Source organism: Odocoileus virginianus, chromosome 14 (genome assembly GCF_023699985.2).
Source record: "Odocoileus virginianus isolate 20LAN1187 ecotype Illinois chromosome 14, Ovbor_1.2, whole genome shotgun sequence".
In the NCBI taxonomy this organism is placed as follows: Eukaryota; Metazoa; Chordata; class Mammalia; order Artiodactyla; family Cervidae; genus Odocoileus; species Odocoileus virginianus.
Genome location: NC_069687.1, coordinates 66617081 through 66638102, shown reverse-complemented (window position 1 = coordinate 66638102; position 21022 = coordinate 66617081). Strand labels below are relative to the sequence as shown.

Genomic DNA, 21022 nt, shown 5'->3' with positions numbered 1-21022 from the left:
GCACTATTTACAATAGCTAGGACACGGAAGCAACCTAGATGTCCACTGACAGATGAATGGATAAAGAAAGACGTGGCACATATATACAATGGAATATTACTCACCCATAAAAAGGAACAAATTTGAATCAGTTGAAATGAGGCGGATGAACCTAGAGACTGTTATAGAGAGTGAAATAAGTCAGAAAGACAAAAACAAATATCATATATTAACACATATATATGGAGTCTAGAAAAAAATGGTACTGATAAACCCATTTACAGGGCAGGAACAGAGACACAGACATAGAGAACAGACTTATAGGTACAGTGGTGGAAGGATAGGGTGGGTTGAATTGAGAGAGTAGTATTGCCATATATACAGTACCGTGTGTGAAATAGATAGCTAGTGAAAAACTACTGTACAACACAGTAAGCTCAGCCCAGTGACCACCGAGAGGGCTGGGCCGGGGGTGGAGGTAGGAGGGAGTATCGGGGGGAGGGGATATTCGCATACTTATGGTTGATTCAAGGTGCTGTATGGCAGAGACCAACACAACATTGTAAAGCAATTATCCTCCAGCAAAAAATATATTTTTTAAAAAATAAAATACAATGAATGCAGAAAATACAAAATAGTTTTATTAGTTTTAAACTATATTTAGTTTATATTTAAAATATATTTAGTTTTAAACCTGCAGGGACTATTTTCCAAGCATTTGGTTTCTTTTCAGTATGTACCTTCAAATCATCTTTTATTTCAAAAAAATGTTCATTACTATTAGTTTAGTTTTGTTTTGTTCCATTGCTTTAGTTTTCTTCCTCAGAGGTTCATATTGTAAGTGTATTAGAACTTCTTTGACTGACTTCTGTATCTATCACTGTTCCTTAAATCCTTTTTACTTCCCTGTTTCTTATTGATTTAAAAAAATACTTCTTTACATTTTCCTTTTCTCTTAAAGTATTATCCATTACATGTATCTTCTCTTGAATTCCATGTAGGTGAGTATTGTTGTTCAGTCACTCAGTTGTGTTCGACTCTTTGTGACCCCATGGACTGCAGCACACCAGGCTTCTCTGTCCTTCAACATCTGCATCAATGTGTTTTTGGTGTAAAACAGTAAGGTTTATTTTGCTCATGAATCTGTAATTCAAACAGGGTTTGGCATAGTCAACTTAAAAAAAAAATAAATGTTTTATATTAGAACAGATTTAGGTTTACCTGGTGGCTCAGACTGGAAAAAACCTGCCTCTAGTACAAGAGACCCGGGTTCCACCCCTGGTCAGGAAGGTCCCCTGGAGAAGGGAATGGCTACCCATTCCAGTGTTCTTTCCTGGAGAATCCCATGGACAGAGGGGCCTGGCAGGAGACAGTCCATGGGGTCAGACATGACTCAGTGACTGACATCTTCACTTTTTTCAGAAGTTGAGAAGGTAGTACAGAGCAATTTCATATACCTCATTTCTAGTGTCCTCTATTATTGACATCTTACATTCATACAGTACATTTGACAAAATAAACTTATACTGATACATTATTATTAACTAAAGCCAATACTTTATTAAGAGTCCCTTAGTTTTTACTTCTGTCGTTTTTCTTGTTTAGGATACCATCCAGGATGCCCCTATTACATTTAGTTGTCATGTACTCATAAGTGTCTTTTGGCTATGAAAGTTTCTGACTTCTTTTTGATGACCTTGACAGCATTGCAGACTATTCACATGTGTTTTAGAATAGCCCTCAAGTGAGATTTGTCTGATGTTTTTCTCATTAGACTGGAGTGATGGGTTTCTGAGACGAAAATCACAGATGTAAACTGCTATTTTTATTATGTCATATCAAAGACACATACTATCAACATGACATCACTTTTGATATGGCCCTCAATCACCTTGCTAAGGGAGTATGTCATATTTCTTACTGTAAAATTACTATTCCCCACCCCTCTCTTCTCACACTCTTTTGAAGGAAATCACTGTGGAAAGCCCACACTTAAGAATTGAAGAGTTATCCATGGCTAATTCATTTCAATGTATGACAAAAACCACTGCAATGTTGTAAAGTAATTAGCCTCCAACTAATAAAAATAAATGAAAAAAAAAAAGTGAAGAGTTACACTCCATCTCCTTGAGGGCAGAAAATCTACATAAATTACTTAGAACTCTTCTGTGTGGACAATCTCTCCTCATATGTTTATTTATCCAATCATTTATCTATATTAGTATGAACTCATGGATATTTATTTTATACTTTGGTTATAATCTAATGCTAATTTATTTTATTGGTCAAATTACCCATGCATCCTGTCCATCTGTATTAACTGAAAGTATCTATCAACATATTAGGTTAAACATTTGTTCACACTGATGTCTCCAATTCTAATCCATTACTACTTGGATCATTGCAGCTTTCCCCATTGCTTGTCTATAACCACTCATTTCAACAGGGAGAACCTGCCCCATCATCCATTGTTTAATCCCAAAATACATGTGCCAACCACAAATTGGCACTTGCCCTGGGTGCTTGCCATCTACCTCTACAAGGATTAAATCATGTGCTGCTTCAGCTGCTGACCTTCAACACCCCAAGAAGGAGTTCAGGGTGGAGAGCAGAAATGAGGCACTCTGTGCTCAGGGAAAAACTGGCAGAACAGGTCTTCAGATAGTGAGGCATTCTCAGGAGCTGATTATATGAGCCCAATTCTTGTATCGCCTCATATCTAGAAAAGCACTAAAATCCTTCATGGTGATGACTGTTTCTCATGACTAGCAGAAGCTTCATGAGACAAGGAGAAACTTTCTAAAAAATACATGTGCTTGATTGCATCTATTCCCCCTTTACCAAAATCACATATATACGTCCTTTCCCCCTCTATCTCTCTGGAGTAACTTCTCAGCGCCATCTGAGGTGCTGTTCCCGCGCTGCAGTCCTCATAATGCCCCAAATAAAACTCTACTGATGACTCTCACACTGTGCATTTTTAAAGTCAACACATTTTTTGTAGTGATTCCAGAACTGTTCACCAATACTCCTGTGGGGAAATGACTCTGTTGACTAGGGTACAGTTCTTGTGTGTGTGTGTGTGTGTGTGTGTGTGTGTGTGTGTGTGTTTACATTAGTCTCAGAGTCCACTCATTTCAAATCTACTTGCTGTTATTCAGTGCTAAGCCACGTCCATCTGTTTGTGAGCCCATGAACTGCAGCACACCAGGCTTCCCTGTCCTTCTCTGTCTCCCAGAGTTTGTTCAAACTCATGTCCATTGAGTCAGAGAGGCCATTCAACCATCTCATCTTTTGTCGCCCCCTTTTCCTGCCTTCAATCTTTCCCAGCATCAGAGTATTTTCCAGTGAGTCAGTTCTTCCCATCAGGTGGCCAAAATATTGGAGCTTTAGCAATAGTCCTTCCAGTGAATATTCAGGATTTATTTCCTTTAGGATTGACTGGTCCTTAGAAAAGGCAGAGGAACCACAGATCAAATTGCCAACATCTGTTGGATCATAGAAAAAGTAAGGGAATTTAAAAAAAAAAGTCTATTTCTGCTTCATGACTATGCTAAAGCCTTTGTGTAGATCACAATAAACTGAGGAAAATCTATTTGTGTCAGCACCTTTCCCCCATCACAGTCAGTGAGGTTGATTCACACATTCAGCACAGTGTGTACTCTGTCATGCGATTCTCCAATTTCCTAAACAATATTTTTAATTTGCATGCATTAAGGTTCACTCATTTGTTTAGATTTATTTGGCTCTGCTGGGTCTTAGTTGTGACATGGTATGCGGGATCTTCGATCTTCCTTGCAGCAGGTAAGATCATTAATTACAGCATGTGAACTCTTAGTTGCAGCATGTGGAATCTAGTTCCCTGACTAGGGATTGAACCTAGGCCCCCTGCATTGGGAAAAGAAGCCTTAGCCACTGGAGCACCAGGGAAGTCCCATGGTTCACTCTTTGTGCTCTCAGATTCTATGGGTTTTGATCAGTGCCTATGTCGTGCCTCCACCATCTCAGGATCACACCCTCAGTCATCACGCTCCCGTGCTTCACCCATTTGACCCTCCACCCTCTCCTTAAGCCCCTAGCAACCACTGATATGGATTGCAAGATACAGTTATGTTTAACTTTTCAAGAAACTGCTAAACTGCCCTCCAAAGTGACTGTACTATTTTGCTTTACCACCAGTAATACACATGAGTTCCAGTATTCTGTCTCTTGTGCAGTCATTAGTACTGTCAATTTTCAGTATTGTGGCCATTCTAGTAGATGTACCTTACTGTCTAATTTGCATTACCCTACATGCAGGTCAGGAAGCAACAGTTAGAACTGGACATGGAACAACAGACCAAATAGGAAAAGGAGTGCGTCAAGGCTGCTTGTTTAACTTATATGCAGAGTACGTCATGAGAAACGCTGGGCTGGAAGAAGCACAAGCTGGAATCAAGATTGCCGGGAGAAATATCAATAACCTCAGATATGCAGATGCCACCAACCTTATGGCAGAAAGTGAAGAGGAACTAAAAAGCCTCTTGATGAAAGTGAAAAATGAGAGTGAAAAAGTTGGCTTAAAGCTCAACATTCAGAAAACTAAGATCATGGCATCTGGTCCCATCACTTCATGGGAAATAAATGGGAAAACAGTGGAAACAGTGTCAGACTTTATTTTTATTTTGGGGAGCTCCAAAATCACTGCAGGTGGTGATTGTAGCCATGAAATGAAAAGACGCTTACTCCTTGGAAGAAAAGTTATGACCAACTGCATATTAAAAAGCAGAGACATTACATTGCCAACAAAGGTCCATCTAGTCAAGACTATGGTTTTTCTAGTAGTTATGTATGGATGTGACGGTTGGACTATAAAGAAGGCTGAGCACCGAAGAATTGATGCTTTTGAACTGTGGGGTTGGAGAAGACTCTTGAGAGTCCCTTGGACTGCAAGGAGATCCAACCAGTCCATCCTAAAGGAGATCAGTCCTGGATGTTCATTGGAAAGACTGATGCTGAAGCTGAAACTCCAGTACTTTGGCCACCTCATGCGAAGAGTTGACTCACTGGAAAAGACCCTGATGCTGGGAGGGATTGGGGGCAGGAGGAGAAGGGGACGACAGAGGATGAGATGGCTGGATGGCATCACCGACTCGATGGACATGAGTTTGAGTAAACTCCGGGAGTTGGTGATGGACAGGGAGGCCTGGTGTGCTGCGATTGATGGGGTCACAAAGAGTTGGACACGACTGAGCGACTGAACTGAACTAAACTGAATTGAATGAAAAATGAATGTTTAGAATGCTTTTACTACTTATTTTTCATCCGCATATCTTTGGTATAGTGGCTCTTCAAATATTTTGCTCATTTCTTTCTTTTTGGTGGGTAGGAGTGTGTTTTCTTACTGCTGAGCTTTGAAAGTTCTTTCTATATTCTGTATGTTGTTGTTGTTGTTGTTTAATTGCTAAGTTATATCCAACTTTTTGGGACCCAGTGGACTGTAGCCCACCAGGCTCCTCTGTCCATGGAATTCTCCAGGCAATAATATTGGAATGGGTTGCCATGTCCTCCTCCAGAGGATCTTCCTGACCCAGGGATCAAACCTGCATCTCCTGCGGCTCTTGCATTGGCAGGCAGAATCTCTACCACTGAGCCACCAGGGAAGCTCTTTATATTCTGCATACAAGTCCTTTATTAGATACATGCTTTGCAAAAATTTTCTCCCAGTCTGTGATTCGTCTCTTCATTTTTGTAATAATTCCTTTCTCAGAGCAGAAGTTTTTAATTTTAAAAATGTTCAACTGATCGATATTTTTCTTACATGTATCATGTTGAAAAATTCATCCTCAAATTCAAGTCATGTAGATGTTTTCTCTTATGTCTTCTTCTAGAAGTTATATGATTTTACATTTAGGTCTATGATCCATTTTGAATTAAATGTTGCATAAGATATAAGGTTTGTGTCTATGTTCAGTTTTCTGCATATAAACATCGAATTGTCCCAGCACCATTTGTTGAAAAGACTATTTTTTCTCCTCTGTCTTTGCACCTTTGTCAAAAATCATCTATTTATAAATGGGTCTATTTCTGGGCTATGTATTCTGTTCCATTAATTTATACATCTAATATTTCACAAGTACCATGCTGTCTTGATTAGTGCAGCTTTATAGTAAGTCTTGAAATTGGATAGTGTAATTCTTCCGAGTTTGTTCTTCTTCAGTACTGGCAGTATTTACTTTGAAATGACTTATTTTATTTCTAAATTGTTTCTTGAGTTCATTGCCCTTCCTTTCAAATCCTACTCTAATCATCTAAGTTTTAAAAATTCAGATTTATGTTGTTCTTTTACAGTTTATAAGATCTTAAATTTGTGTAGCTAGTTTTGAACTATTTCCTATTATAGTTTTCATCTGTTTTGTGGGTACCTCTTCCTTGCATGTTTTCACTGTTTCTAAAGAGATTATTATGTTTCTTATTCTTCATTTTTCTCATAAAAAGTTTTGTATGAGCTTCAATCATAATCCTCTTGGTTGCTTACTTCTTACATGAAAGAAATTCCCTGTAGTTTTATGAGGGAGGGTTGGAAAGTGATAGCTTTTTAGCTCTAAGATTCTAGAGAGCTCATTTTCGGGTTTTTTGGTTGCTGGGTTTTTTGTTGTTTGTTTTTGTGTGCATGTGTTTTTGTTTTTTGTTTGTTTGTTTTTGTTTCACTAAACTAATGAAAAACGTGGCCTTGTATTTTCTAAGATCTGCCTCTTCTGGTGATTTCTAACACTTTCATCACAAAGGTCTCTTTTCATTTCTGCTATTGCTCCTGTTCTGATTGACTACTCCCAAAAGTTTCTTATCAACATTAGGCCCTTCTTTGGAAAAGAGCCGTGTTTTTATTAGTTTGAAGAGTTTTTAGGACTCAGAATACTCCAAGTACTATCAGTCATTATCACATCATGATTCCTTTGTACTTATCATGAATTGGATTTAATCAAACTTCCTTCTAAATTGGTAACTTATCTCAGTTTGATCTGGAAAAGATCAGTTTTCATTCCAATCCCAAAGAAAGGCAATCCCAAAGAATGCTCAAACTACCACACAATTGCACTCATCTCACACGCTAGTAAAGTAATGCTCAAAATTCTCCAAGCCAGGCTTTGACAATATGTGAACCGAGAACTTCCAGATGTTCAAATTGGTTTTAGAAAAGGCAGAGAAACCAGAGATCAAATTGCTAACATTTGCTGGATCATCAAAAAAGCAAGAGAGTTCCAGAAAAACATCTATTTCTGCTTTATTGACTATGCAAAAGCCTTTGACTGTGTGGATCACAACACACAGTGGAAAACTCTTAAAGAGATGGGTCTGGTAAGACTACCTAACCTGCCTCTTGAGAAATCTGTATGCAGGTCAGGAAGCAACAGTTAGAACTGGACATGGAACAACAGACTGGTTCCAAATAGGAAAAGGAGTACGTCAAGGCTGTATCTTGCCACCCTGCTTATTTAACTTATATGGAGAGTACATCATGAGAAATGCCTGGCTGGATGAAGCACAAGCTGGAATCAAGATTGCTGGGAGAAATCTCAATGGCCTCAGATGTGCAGATGATACCATCCTTATGGCAGAAAGCGAAGAACTACTAAAGAGCCTCTTGATGAAAGTGAAAGAGGAGACTGAAAAAGTTGGCTTAAAGCTCAACATTCAGAAAACTAAGATCATGGCATCTGGTCCCATCATTTCATGGCAGATAGATGGGGAAACAGTGGCAGACTCTATTTTGGGGGGCTCTAAAATCACTAGATGGTGACTGCAGCCATGAAATTAAAAGATGCTTACTCCTTGGAAGGAAAGTTATGACTAACCTAGACAGCATATTAAAAAGCAGAGATATTACTTTGCCAGCATAGGTCATCTAGTCAAAGCTATGGTTTTTCCAGTGGTCATGTATGGATGTAAGAGTTGAACTATAAAGAAAGCTGAGCGCCAAAGAATTGATGCTTTTGAACTGTGGTGTTGGAGAAGACTCTTGAGAGTCCCTTGGACTGTAAGGAGATCCAACCAGTCCATCCTAAAGGAGATCAGTCCTGGGTGTTCATTGGAAGGACTGATGCTGAAGCTGGGAACTCCAATACTTTGACCACCTGATGCAAAGAGCTGACTCATTTGAAAAGACCCTAATGCTGGGAAAGACTGAAGGTGAGAAGAGAAGGGGACAAGAGAGGATGAGATGGTTGGATGGCATCAATGGACATGAGTCTGAGTAAACTCCAGGAGTTGGTGATGGACAGGGAGGCCTGGCGTGCTGCAGTCCATGGGGTCACAAAGAGTCAGACATGACTGAGCGACTGAACTGAACTGAACTTAGTTTGATCACTGTGTTTTCCAGTGAGTATATATTGGTAATTTTAGCAATCTCCTGTTCTCAAGTTCTTCTTTCTACTTTCTCCCACACAGATGAGACAACACAACAGTATTATAACAATCAGCTGTGCCACCGCCGCCCAACTTTCACTAGGGAGGTGGGTGTTTACTGGGATAACTTGTCAACAAGTTTTACTGTAGATGTTGTCTGTGTGTCTTAGCTTTTGCTACCCTAGTTGTTCAGCATGTTTTGAAGGGAGGAATGTTCAAATGTTTAACTCACCTTGCCTTCCTTGAATAAGCCAAACTTGGCTATAATATATCCTTTTTGGGTATTGCCAAATTCATTTTCTAATATTTTGTTAGGAAATTCAGATAAATATTCATGAAATATGATGTATGCAATCCATACTTTTATATTTTCTCTTGAAATGCTTTGTTGGGTTTTGCTATAAAGGTTATGCTCTCCAAATGACTCAAGTTGATTTTCTTTATAGAATGGGTTTATGTTAAATTGATACTATTTATTTCTTAAAACTTTGGTACAATTTACTGATGAAGCCATCTGAGCTTACACAGTTCTTAGGGAAATGTTTAGATTAAATTAAAGGCTTATTTCATTTAATTTAAATTAAAGGTTTACTTAGATTTAGGATTATACATATTTTCTACTTCTTGTTTCAGTTTTTAATTTAGTCTTCCTTCTTTTTTGTTTTCTTATAAGTCTTGTTGGTTTTTATAATTTTTTGTTGGTTTTTATAATTTTTTCAAGAATGAAAGGTTGATTTTTTATAATTTTTTATAATTTTTTCAAGAATGAAAGGTTGATTTTTCAGAGTTTTTCTACTTTACATACTTCTGCTACTACTCATTTTCTACCTTCCACTTTCTCTAGTTCCTTGTGCGTGTTCACAGTCCCTCAGTCGTGTCCGACTGTGCAACCGCATGGACTGTAGCCCACCAGGTTTCTCCATCCATGGAATTTTCTAGGCAAGAATACTGGAGTGGTTTGCCATTTCCTATTCCAGGGCATCTTCCCAACCCAGGGATCAAACCTGTGTCTCTCTGCATTTCCTGCACTGGCAAGCAGATTCTTTACCACTGGGAAAGGAAGAAGCTTCTTACAGGTATTTTAATAAAGATTTTAATTTTACTTCATTTTAAATAGGTACTATACATAAATCAAATAATATGCTTAAAGGCTATACATTTTCTTCTAGGCATGACTTTGGCTGCAATCCATACTTTGTGATATACTGGATGTTTATTAACATTCTAAAAAATATATCTTCCAATTTCCATCGTGAAATGTTTTTTGACTCACAGATTATTTACAGGAATGTCATTCAGTTTCTAAATATTTTGAAAATTTCTACTTACTTTTTTTTGTTGTTGTTGTTGATTTCTGTATTTCTACTGTGGTCAGAGAAAATGCTCCTTATGATTTTAATACTTTGATAATTGTTGAGACCTGCTTTCCAGACCAGTATTTCATAAAAGTTCTACACGAACCTGAAAAAATGGTTATTCTATACTTCCTGGCTGCATTGTTCTCTTTGTTTCAATTAGGTCAGGTTTATAAACCTTGTCATTAAAATATTCTATACTGTTACTAACAATTTTCTCTGCCTGTTCATCAATTAAAGGACCTTACCTTAAATGATTAGAAACTTGTCTCTTTATTCATTTAGTTTGGTCAATATTTGTTTTCTCTATTTTCAGAATATGGTTTTAATATGCACTATACATGGAACCACAGACTGGTTCAAAATTGGGAAAGGAGTACATCAAGGCTGTATATTGTCACCTGCTTATTTAATGTACATGCAGAGTACATCATGCAAAATACGGGGCTGGATGAAGCACAGCTAGAATCAAGACTGCCAGGAGAAATATCAACAACTTCAGACAAGGCAGAAAGCAAAGAGGAACTAAAGAGCCTCTTGATGAAGGTGAAAGAGGAGAATGAAAAAGCTGGCTTAAAACTCAACATTCAGAAAACTAAGATCATGGCATCCAGTCCCATCACTTCATGGCAAATAGATGAGGGAAAAAGTGGAAACAGTGACAGATGTTATTTTCCTGGACTCCAAAATCACTGTGGATGGTGACTGCAGTCACAAAATTAAAAGATGCTTGCTCCTTGGAAGAAAAGTTATGACTAACCTAGACAGCATATTAAAAAGCAGAGATATCACTTTGCCTATCAAGGTCTATATAGTCAAAGCTATGGTTTTTCTAATAGTCAGGTATGGATGTGAGAGTTGGACCACAAAGAAGGCTGAGCACCAAAGAATGGATGTTTTCGAACTGTGGTGTTGGAGAAGACTCTTAAGAGTCTCTTGGACAGCAAGGAGATCAAACCAGTCCATCCTAAAAGAAATCCATCCTGAATATTCCTTGGAAGGACTGATGCTGGAGCTGCAACTCCAATTGACCACCTGATGCAAAGATCCGACTGATTAGAAAAGACCCTGATGCTGGGAAAGATTGAGAGCAGGAGGAGAACAAGGTGACAGAGGATGAGGTGGTTGGATGGCCTCGCTGACTCAGTGGACATGAGTTTGAGCAAACTCCAGGAGATAGTAAAGGAGAGGGAAGTCTGGCTTGCTATAGTTCATGAAGTCGCAAAGAAGTCAAACACAACTTAGAGACTGACAACAAGTAATACATATATGCATACCACACAATAGTATGTCAAATGCAGATTTGCTGTACCTTCCAGATTTATTTACTCCTTTATCATTATGAAACATCCCTCTTTATCTCCATTAATGTTTCTTGTTTTGACGTTCATTTTATCTGTGTTAACTTAGCTATATCAACCTACTGGTTAGTATCTTCACAGTGTCATTGTCTATCCTTTACTTTCAACTTTTCTCTCTCTTTTTGCCTAATGTTCCTCTTTTGTAACAATCATATAATTATTGTTTTCTTTTAATCCACCCTGACAATCTGTGTCTTTTAAAGTATTCATCATTACCATACAAAATAATCATGATATATTTGTATTTAAATACATCATCTTAATATTTGTTTTCTTTGTCTCATTTTATTCTGTGTTCCTTTTTCTTTCCCTTTATCCCTTATTTGAATTAGCAACATTTTTTGGTATCATTTCTCCCCCTACTAAGTTATATTTTTTTAACTATTGTTTTTAATAGCTATCTTACAGATTATAATATGCATCCTTGATTTAATAAAGCAATAAACTTTAAAAACATCAGCACCACTATCACTTTCTGCATAATTCAAAGATCTTCAAACACTTAAACTCCATTGACCTTCCCAATTTTGTACTACTTTTCCTACCCTAAGCTTCTTCTAAAGTAGAACAGTCAAATCCCATTTCCTTCTTAACACTGACTTTTTGAACAGATCAGGGCAGTTATCTTGTAGAATGTTCACAGGATCTACTTGTTTTCTCATGGGTTTATTTAAAAACCTGCTCCCCTATCCTATTTACTTCCTCAAAATCAGAAGCAAGCTCTAGTTGTTAGATTTAGAGTAAGTATATTTAGTCAATGCTTTGAATTTTATATTTTGTCACATCAGGAACGTGATCATTCTAACCTCATAATGTTATATGGATTAAATGAGATGGCCTATATCATTACTAAAATGGCATCTGATGCATAATAGGGAAAGAAGAGAGATTCTCAACCTCAGCACTAACAACATTTTGGGCTGGGTAATTCTTTGTTCTGGGAGCTGTTCTATATATTGTAGAATGTTCAGCAGAACTTCTGACTTCTACTCATTATATGTCTTCAGCATCCTGCAGTTGTAATAAGGAAAGATGTCTCCAGATATCACCAAGGGTCCTCTGGTGGGAAAAACTGGTCCCAGTTCAAAACCACTGTACTTGATAAATATTCTACAAGTGCCTACTATTAGCATCATGCTTTGCACAAGGTTTTGAGAGTAACAGTTAGATGGAATGCAATGCCTCATTCAATATACTCATAGTTCTGGAGATAGACAATCAGGCAAATAAGAAATTAAAATATGGCATAAAGGCTATGATACGGACCGCCATGTGTAGTCATGACGGAAGGAGCACCTCAATCTGGGGCAAGTGTCCTTTCACGAAGAGAGAATCCCTCTCAGCAGAGACCTGAAGGATAGAATTCTCTCCCTTTTCCCCGTAATCCCTGAAAGAGATTACACCAATAATGACCATCTCAAATGAAAATAAACATTACAAAAATCACAATTTTCAGTCTCCTTTTTAGAGTATGATCAATACAGATTATTCTACTATGAAATACAGAGACAGAGGTAAATTACGCCAGCAGTTGGGAAGATCCCCTGGAGAAGGGAATGGAAATCCACTTCAGTGGATTCCAAGTATCTTGCCTGGAGAATCCCATGGACAGAGGAGCCTGGTGGGCTACAGTCCATTGGCTCACAAGGAGTCGGACGTGATTGAGCGACTAACACTTCACTTTCACGTTCTTTCAGTGACTAGGGATGCAACGGCACAAGAAGCCATCTACCTCTTCCGCTGTTAAATACACTGGTGGCAGACTGGACATCCCAAACCAGATAATCACTAGTCAAGACACACTAGTCATCTCTCTCTCTCTCTCTCTCACACACACACACCCACCCCCCGATGCTGAGAGGCCTTAAATGAGGGAGGCTGTCCAGCTGTGTGTACTAGTCCAGCTGCCTATACTTCCACTCTTCTCCCTGACCAAGTGTTTTTTCACTCACAACAGAAGTCGGAGACGATCTGGCTATTCACTAAGCCTGTTTTCTCTACTTACAGCACATATAGCTCAACAGTTTTCTCAACCTCCCCTGTGGCCATGTGACTGAGTTTCAACCCAAGGCATCTAACAGAAGAAGTAATATGTAGTCTTTCCAGTTCTTTCCCATGTAAACCTCCCACTCGCAGTCCTTCCTACTGTTTTCCAGTCCAGTGGCTTGAAGAAGACAAATAATGGTACCCCAGAAGCCAAGATATAAAGATGGCAGAGTGGAGAAGCAGAAGGCATCTTTGTCAAAAAGTCTCCCCTTAAAGAAAAGCCCAGCAACCAGGAATGCCCACACTAGGTTTTCTATGAATAAGAAGTAAACTTCCACCCTGTAAAGCCATGAAATTTGAGTGTTTATCTAGTACAAAAAGCTAGATGACCTTTCTAATACACCAGAGGAGAGAAACAGCCAGGTTTACCCTACAACTGTAACCCTCTCAGTCCCCTAGACATGCAAGATATTTCTGCCATATTCACCAAGCCAAGGAAAAGTGCCTTTTTCTAGACTATTCCACTGATATTTCCCCAGAGTTCAGTGGGTATGTGAGAGGCTGTTTGCAGGGCCATTGCTAAAGATCACACTTCATCTCATGTCTGCAGCACAGAAATATGAAAGGAGGTGGGCTTTGATGTCAGACAGATGTGGCTTTGAATCTTGGCTCCCTCTCGCAATCCTTTGGCTTCATCTCCCTCAGCCTCTGTTTCTTCATCTACAAAATGAGCATAATCACACCTCACAGGAATTTGTGAGGATAAAACAACAGATAGTATGTAATATACTGGCACAATTCCCAGCATGTCCAAAGTACTCAATTAGTTCCTTCCCAGCAACCATGAAATTAATGAATTGGGAATTTATTTACACTTCTAATCAGAAGAATAAGCAAGAAGTGGCCTCATGACAAAGGATTTTGTATTTATTCATCCACATAAATGTTGAGTGCTTCATACAAAGGAAGCAATTTCAACAAACATTTTATTTTTTCCTTGGTCTAAATAAGGAAAAGAGTTAAAATTTTAAGAAATGAAGCCCTGGTGGTCAGACAGTAGAAAATTTGTCTGAAATGCAGGAGACCTGAGTTCGATCCCTGGGTCGGGAAGATGCCCTGGAGAAGGGAATGGAAACTCACTCCAGTATTCTTGCCAGGAAAATTCCATGGACAGAAGAGGTGGTGAGCTACAATCCACGGGGTCACAAAGAATTAGACACAACTGAGCAACTAACACTGTCACTGTCAAAGGTATAAACAGTGGCAACTTTCATTGTTTTTTAAATCTACTTTCCCTTGTAAGAAATTAATGTCCTATTTTCAAACCAACAACAGTGGAACCTTTGACCTGGAAAGAAAACAATAAATGAGACAGTTCATCCCACAGAGTGGGGCGTAAGGATTTTGCTGGGTAATATCCCTTCCCTTTCTCAGGTCACCCCAGATAGAATGACTCCAAGGGAAAAGAAGGCAAATCACAAAGCTAACCAGTTGTTGCAGGCCCACCACTATAGATAAGACAGGTAAATCTGGAAAGATCCTCCTAGGTAAGCTGGAGGAGCAGTGAGCTGCTACAGCCTCGCCCCCTGAATGAAGAAGGAGGAGGCTGAAATATCAGGTCAACCGGGATACAGAAGGAAGCACGGAAAAAGCCGCCCACCAGCATGACTGAGTGCTCCTGGGGACAATCCCCTCTCCAACGGCGCAAAGCAAATATCCAGACGCTCTGAGCTGCCAGATGTGATTAACCGAGGAAAGGTGAAGCTGCCCACTCAACTATCTGAGGAGCCCCCTTACCATGGTGACCCAAGAATTTTCTGCAAAAGCATTAATCAACAGAACAAATGGAGGCGCCATCCCATCTTCCGTCTCCAATCCCTTTCATTCTCTCCCTCTGACAGAGTCAGAACAGTGGGCTATTTTTAAACCACTGGCAACACAATCTCTCCTGGAAGTATGGGGGCTTCCTGACAGGGGCTGATGCTCCCTCAGGGGAGATGCAGGACCACCTGCCTGTCCGTCTTCTCCCGGGACAGTGGGACAGAGGGGCCTGAAGGAGAGGGCCTGAGGAGGGAGCCTGCTCCCCCTGCATGGGAGTAGGGGCATCTGATGCTGGTTTCCACGGCAGGGATAACCAACTGTGGTCCTTCTTCACCCACAAGAGCGAAGGCTGAGGCTTGGGCAGGAACCAGCCCCATGCACAGCTACCCAGAGAGAGCTCAAGGCCAGGAGGCAGAAAACAAGCTCCAGATGCCAATCCTAGCATCTTTTGAAGAAAAAAAAAGATTAAGTGGATCTCAGTGTCTCTTTAGCAGGCATCCAATATGCTCTAAATATAATAGCAAACATTTTATTAAACACTGGGGCTTCTTCTGTTTTTTTTTTTTTTTTCCTTAGAGAGGCCACAATGAAGCCAATTTACAAACAAATAAGGCTTTTCAAAAAGGGGGCTGTGTGTACTTACAATCGCTCCAGCTGCTTTAGATCCTGGAAGGCACCTCTCTCGATGATGCTGACCTGGTTGTCTTCCAGATGCCTGGAACCAAAGAGGTAGCAATGGTCAAAGAAGAACGAGGCTCACGGATTCTTGTACCAGGCTTAGGGCCATGCAGGCATGGTCACTCAGCCCCTCCCGTGACCCTCTGATGCCCACCCCTCCCCCGCAGCCGGGGTCAGCTTGGTGGGACAAGATACTTCACATCCCAGCTTGGTGCCACGGTAACCAGGGTTTCACCGCCTGCACACTTCTACCTGACAGATTGGTTTCCATGCCTCTATTTTAAGAATGTTATCAGCAAATGTCCTCCCCCCTCTAAGCACTGCAGGATGTTGCACAGAAAAAGAAGAGGTAAAAGCTGCTTCTTTAAAAAAAAAAAAAAAAAAAACACATATATTCAGCATCTCTTCCCTTGGAACTCCCTCCTCCGAAGATTCAAAAATACTTCATTGTAAAGGGCTTTCTCTGCTCACTCCGTCTCTGGGTCACCTCGAAGAAAGGCTGAAGCTACTGTTGGGTGTGCCTGCCCTAGGCCTGTCTGCTCCCAACGAGAAGGTGATGGTCACAAAAGCTAGGCCTCCCCAGTCATGAACTCTATGCATCTCCAAAGTCCTTCAAGCAGATGATTAAAAGTTTGATTCATGCATGTGGCATATCCTGAGAATTGAATGTACAATGAAACATTTGTTCCCCTAAACTTAAAAAAAAAAAAAAAAAGGCACTTTAAAATGAATTAGCTGAACAGTAGGAAAGAGAAGAGATGAGGCTCCAGAGTTTCCATCCAGGGCTGCCCCTGGTGGTCGAATGGGACTTAGCGAGGATGCAGTTGTGACTGAAGATGTTTCTTTGGAAGGTGGAGTTTTCAAAGGGCTGTATGTTCCTCTGGATGAGGCAGGAGAGGCGCCCTGAGGCACCTGAAGGAAAAACAGAAGGAAGGAAGAGTAGCCTTGAAGAAGCTTAGTTTTCACTTCAAAAATGACTCCATGCATGCCAGCCCTCCACCTCTGAGATATTTCATAACCCCCTGCACCTCTCAGGCTTAACACTCAGGGCTTTGTGTTTATTTCCAAGTCCCTCTTCCTCATGATGCCTAAGAACAAAGAAGGTAAGGTCTGCTGTTCATCTTCAGAGTCCCAGCCCTAACACAGGTTCCCAGCAGAGCAGCCACTCCACAGACTTCGTGCATGAATAGAACACTCAAGAGGACCTTGAGCACACACTGATTCTACATCGAAGAGAAGGCGAGTCCAGGACACATGAAGTTTCCGACGACCAGAGTGATGGAGGTGTTTGCTTTGGGTTCAGTGATCTTTTACGTGTTTGTGAAATTGTTGCAAATGATTAAAATTCAGGAGAGTATACACACATATACACCCCTACAAAAGAAACCCCTTTAGGAAAATCAGCTTATATTTTCAAATTTCAACAGCTGGGGCTTCCCTTGTAGCTCAGCTGGTAAAGAATCTGCCTGCAATGCAGGAGACCCCAGTTTGATTCCTGGGTTGGGGAAGATCCCCTGGAGAAGGGATCAGCTACCCACTCCAGTATTCCTGGGCTTCCCTGGTGGTTCAGACTGTAAAGAAGCTGCCTGCAATGCAGGAGACCTGGGTTCGATCCCTGGGTTGGGAAGATTCCCTGGCAGTGGGCATGGCAACCCACTCCGGTATTCTTGCCTGGAGAATCCCCAAGGACAGAGTAGCCTGGCGGGCTATAGTCCACAAGGCCACAAACAGCCGGACACAACCGAGTGACTAAGCACAGCACAGCACATGAACAGCGGGCCAGAACCCTCATCCACTGTGACTCACACATTGATGTTACTCCTGGCCCTGCAGGCTGGCCTCATACAGGCTCCTCACGTAAAGAGCCTAGGCTCCAAGGAGTAGAAGGACTAGGATTAGACTTGTCCAGGGAGAAATTATGTATATCATGCCACACAGTAGGCTGTCACTCCCAGTCGTGTGTGTGCTTACCAAATTTGGTTGAGAATCCCTTTGCAGCTTTCTCACTAACTGATGGTGTGATACTGGACTATCTAGTCAACCTCTCAGAGATTCAGCTTCCTCATCTGTAAAATCACAGACACACACACAAAAAACCTAAGTCCTTGTGAGATTAAAAGTGGAATAAAGTGTATAAATGATCTTGCCCAGGATCTAGAGTACAATCGGAGGCTTAATAAATGTTCTTTTCCTTCCCTTCTCTTTCTTTTCCATCCTGCCATATGGCAAGGAGGGCCTTGGAATACTGATAGACTCACACTAGTGCCTCTTGCTAAACAGTGCAATATGAGTTACCTAAGCTCTGTTCAGCTGGATTTTTACTATCAATCAATCCATCACAGAGTCTGTTGTCACTACTTTTCAGTTGTTACAAGGAGCAACACGAAGGTGGCTGAGTGTCGCATTCCCTGAGGGCTTCTAAAGGGATCTAACTCTAACCGCCCATGATGAATCTCTTAGTTCTGTCCTAATTAATCTAACACTATCAGTTTATTTCAGAAAGGGAACTCGAAGAGATGGTTGGATACCTACCCCTTCTCCTCTCTGGTCAAGCCTTAGCAGGCTAAGTTTTATAGTAAGTTCCCTACACACAAACCTTCAAGTTGTGAACTTTCAAACGTGCGGACATGTGTTCGTCTGTCCAATCACATAAGGCGGGAGTGACATGGCCGCTTGCCCTCCACCTCCTATTGCTGATGGTCTTCCAGCTCTACCACCTCCCCCCTCCTGTCCCTCTTCCCGTCAGTAACTCTTCTTGCTCGTTCACCTGACGTTGGATGCCAGATGCTGCACTGTATACTGTACGTTTCAAGGAGTATACTGTAAGATTAAACATGCTTCTTTATTTTTTCTGTCTGTCATGTATTATTTGTGTGAAAACTATTATAAACCTATTACAGTACAGTACTATATAGCTGATTCTGTTAGTTGGGTACCTAGGCCAACTTTGTTCGTGTCCGACTCTGCCACCCTATGGACTGCAGCCTGCCAGGCCCCTCTGTCCATGGGATGCTCCAGGCAAGAACACTGGAGTGGGCTGCCACGCCCTCCTCCAGGGGATCTTCCCCATCCAGGGATCGAACCTGCTTCTCTACATCTCCTGCACTGGCAGCCAGCTTCTTTTTCTTTTCATTTACTTGGCTGTGCTGGGTCTTAGTTACGGCATGTGGCATGTATGACCTAGTTCCCTGACCAGGGATTGAACCCAGGCCCCCGGCATTGGGAGTGCAGAGTCTTAGCCCCTGGACCACCAGGGAAGGCCCAGCAAGCAGGTTCTTTATCACCAGCACCACTTGAGAAGCACAAACAGGGCTTACAAATATGCTCTCAGAACAGAATTTGTTCTTATGTAGGGGAGTAGACAACTTACTATACTGTCTTCATCGAGAAGGGTCCTTGACTCTGGGTTACCTGTGGGGTTCAGCAGAGGGAGGAGATGAGTGGCTGGAAGAAGAGTGAGTGAGGTGGGGAGACTGATCCGCCTCCCTGCCAGATCACTCCAAGTTGACTGTGTTTCTCTACCTGAGACCCCAGGTGTTCACTGGCAGTCCTTCCTTTGCGGGGCTCAGGTAACCACTTCCTCCCACTGTTCAGAGGCTCAAAGGATGCTAGTGACTGCTGCCAGCCCCGGGAGCTGCACCAACTCAGCCTGGTGTCTCTTAACCTCACCCATAGTTTCACAAACAAATCTTTATTTATCGCTCCTCATGTGTGCCCCTGGGATCCTGAGTCATAAGGTAATTTGGGCCTCTTCTGGACCTTCTTCCTAGACCTTTCAGGATGCAGCCTAGTACCTGGTTTTTAAAGGCTCAATAAATAACCAACGTGTGATGAATAAATGAATCACTGAAGGAGTGTGCTGTGAACCTCCTGTCTAGACTTCCAGGCAGTTGAGAAGAGTGCTATCACTCTCATTCCACTGACCAGCTACAGGAAGCCAGGAGAACCAGGAAAGGCTGGACACCCAGAGGGGCTGACTGCTGCTTGAATCTGTTCTGAGTAAGAGGGACACAGGCTGTGTTCATCTTCAGCTCTTTCGGCATTGTTATTTTTTTAGTTTTAACATTGGATCAGAATCAGAAATCGTCCCCATGTGATGATGGCTGGGGTGGAATTTAACTCTTTTATTAACCCCATTTGGAATAAAGCTGGTTCCCACATTGTGGGCATAGCAGAGCTCTTGCAACAGACTATTAAGAAAGAAAACATAATTGATAACACCAGAAGAGACCTTTGCCTATTCCCACCCCTTGGAGGAAATAACTGTTATAAGCAATTCTTGTATCTTCTTCTTGAATGTACTTTATTTGGGGAAAATTGCCTCTGGATGAAGCCAAAGTTCCCCAATCTCCATTTTATCTGCTTTCATCCATTCACCTGCACTGTATTAACAGTTCTGCATGGAAATGGATGGTAGGCTCAAATTATTCAAGACGATTGAGTCTTTTCTGGCTTCACAACAAACTGTAAATAAGAAACAGATACAGGGAATATGCCAAGGTGTGATGAAAGTTTTTCAAAAAAGATAGTTGTCTAGGTTACTCAGCTAAAAAGAATAGATTGAGAGAAAATATGGTTTAAACATGGGGATATTTTATTGGTGTGAGTTAGAAAACACTTCAGCTATTCCACGTAGCAGATTCTTTCATACTAATAAAGGGCCACTTGAATGGATTGTCTTTGAGCTGCTAAGGAAGATAATGAAACACAGTATATTAACAGAGTCTAGGAGGTGCGGGGAGGGGGAGATTTGGCACAGCTTATCAAAATAAGAAGAATGTACCAATTAACTGCAAAGATAAACTGCAGTCAAAGGAAAGTTGTAGACCATCCAGAGGATAGTAATATGATCTTTTGTGATTATTTTAAACTTTCTATTTGCAGACAGCAGATAAAGAAATTGGAATTTTTATTAGGCATCTAATTTTTACTACATCTTTCTGATGTAATGGTAAGAAAATCAAAGTGTTATTTTTTATTTTGTTAGAAAAATGAAGCATTAGGTGCAATTTCTGACTTGCATGAAAGGAAATCTCTCATAGATGCAAGAGAAAGAAATGGAAAAAATAGAGGAATGTCTCTTCTTTAAGCTGGTAAATGATCTGGAATCAGGAGTTTACTGCCTATATCTCTTTAATAAAAAAATCACCTTAACACTGAGCCATGAAACTCCCCCACCTTTATCCCAATCTCAATTCTGATTCACACACTTGTCAGAGCTGCCAGTCATTTGACAGACACATGACTGCTTGGGGCAAAAGAAAGACTTGGTGGAGGGTATGGTCTTCCCTCCGGGGATGGTGGGAGGAGGGTGTACTGGCCCAAGACCAGAGATCACGTGGAGGGAACAGCATCTGCTAGCTGGAGGCCCAGCGCTCAGGTCCCAGCACCCCACCCCCTGGTGCTCGGGGGAGCTCGGGTCAGTCACCTGCATGTCAATGCTGCATTTATAAATGG

General features: G+C 41.0%; 1 protein-coding gene across 1 annotated transcript in view; it reads right to left on the bottom strand.

Moving 5' to 3' along the window:
- SLIT3 (slit guidance ligand 3) overlaps window positions 1-21022 on the bottom strand; it is a 723374-nt gene that overhangs the window by 645318 nt on the left and 57034 nt on the right. The window contains exon 3 of the mRNA XM_070476865.1: window positions 15531-15602. Within this exon, the coding sequence (XP_070332966.1) occupies window positions 15531-15602 (72 nt within the window). The remainder of the gene's footprint in view (window positions 1-15530; window positions 15603-21022) is intronic.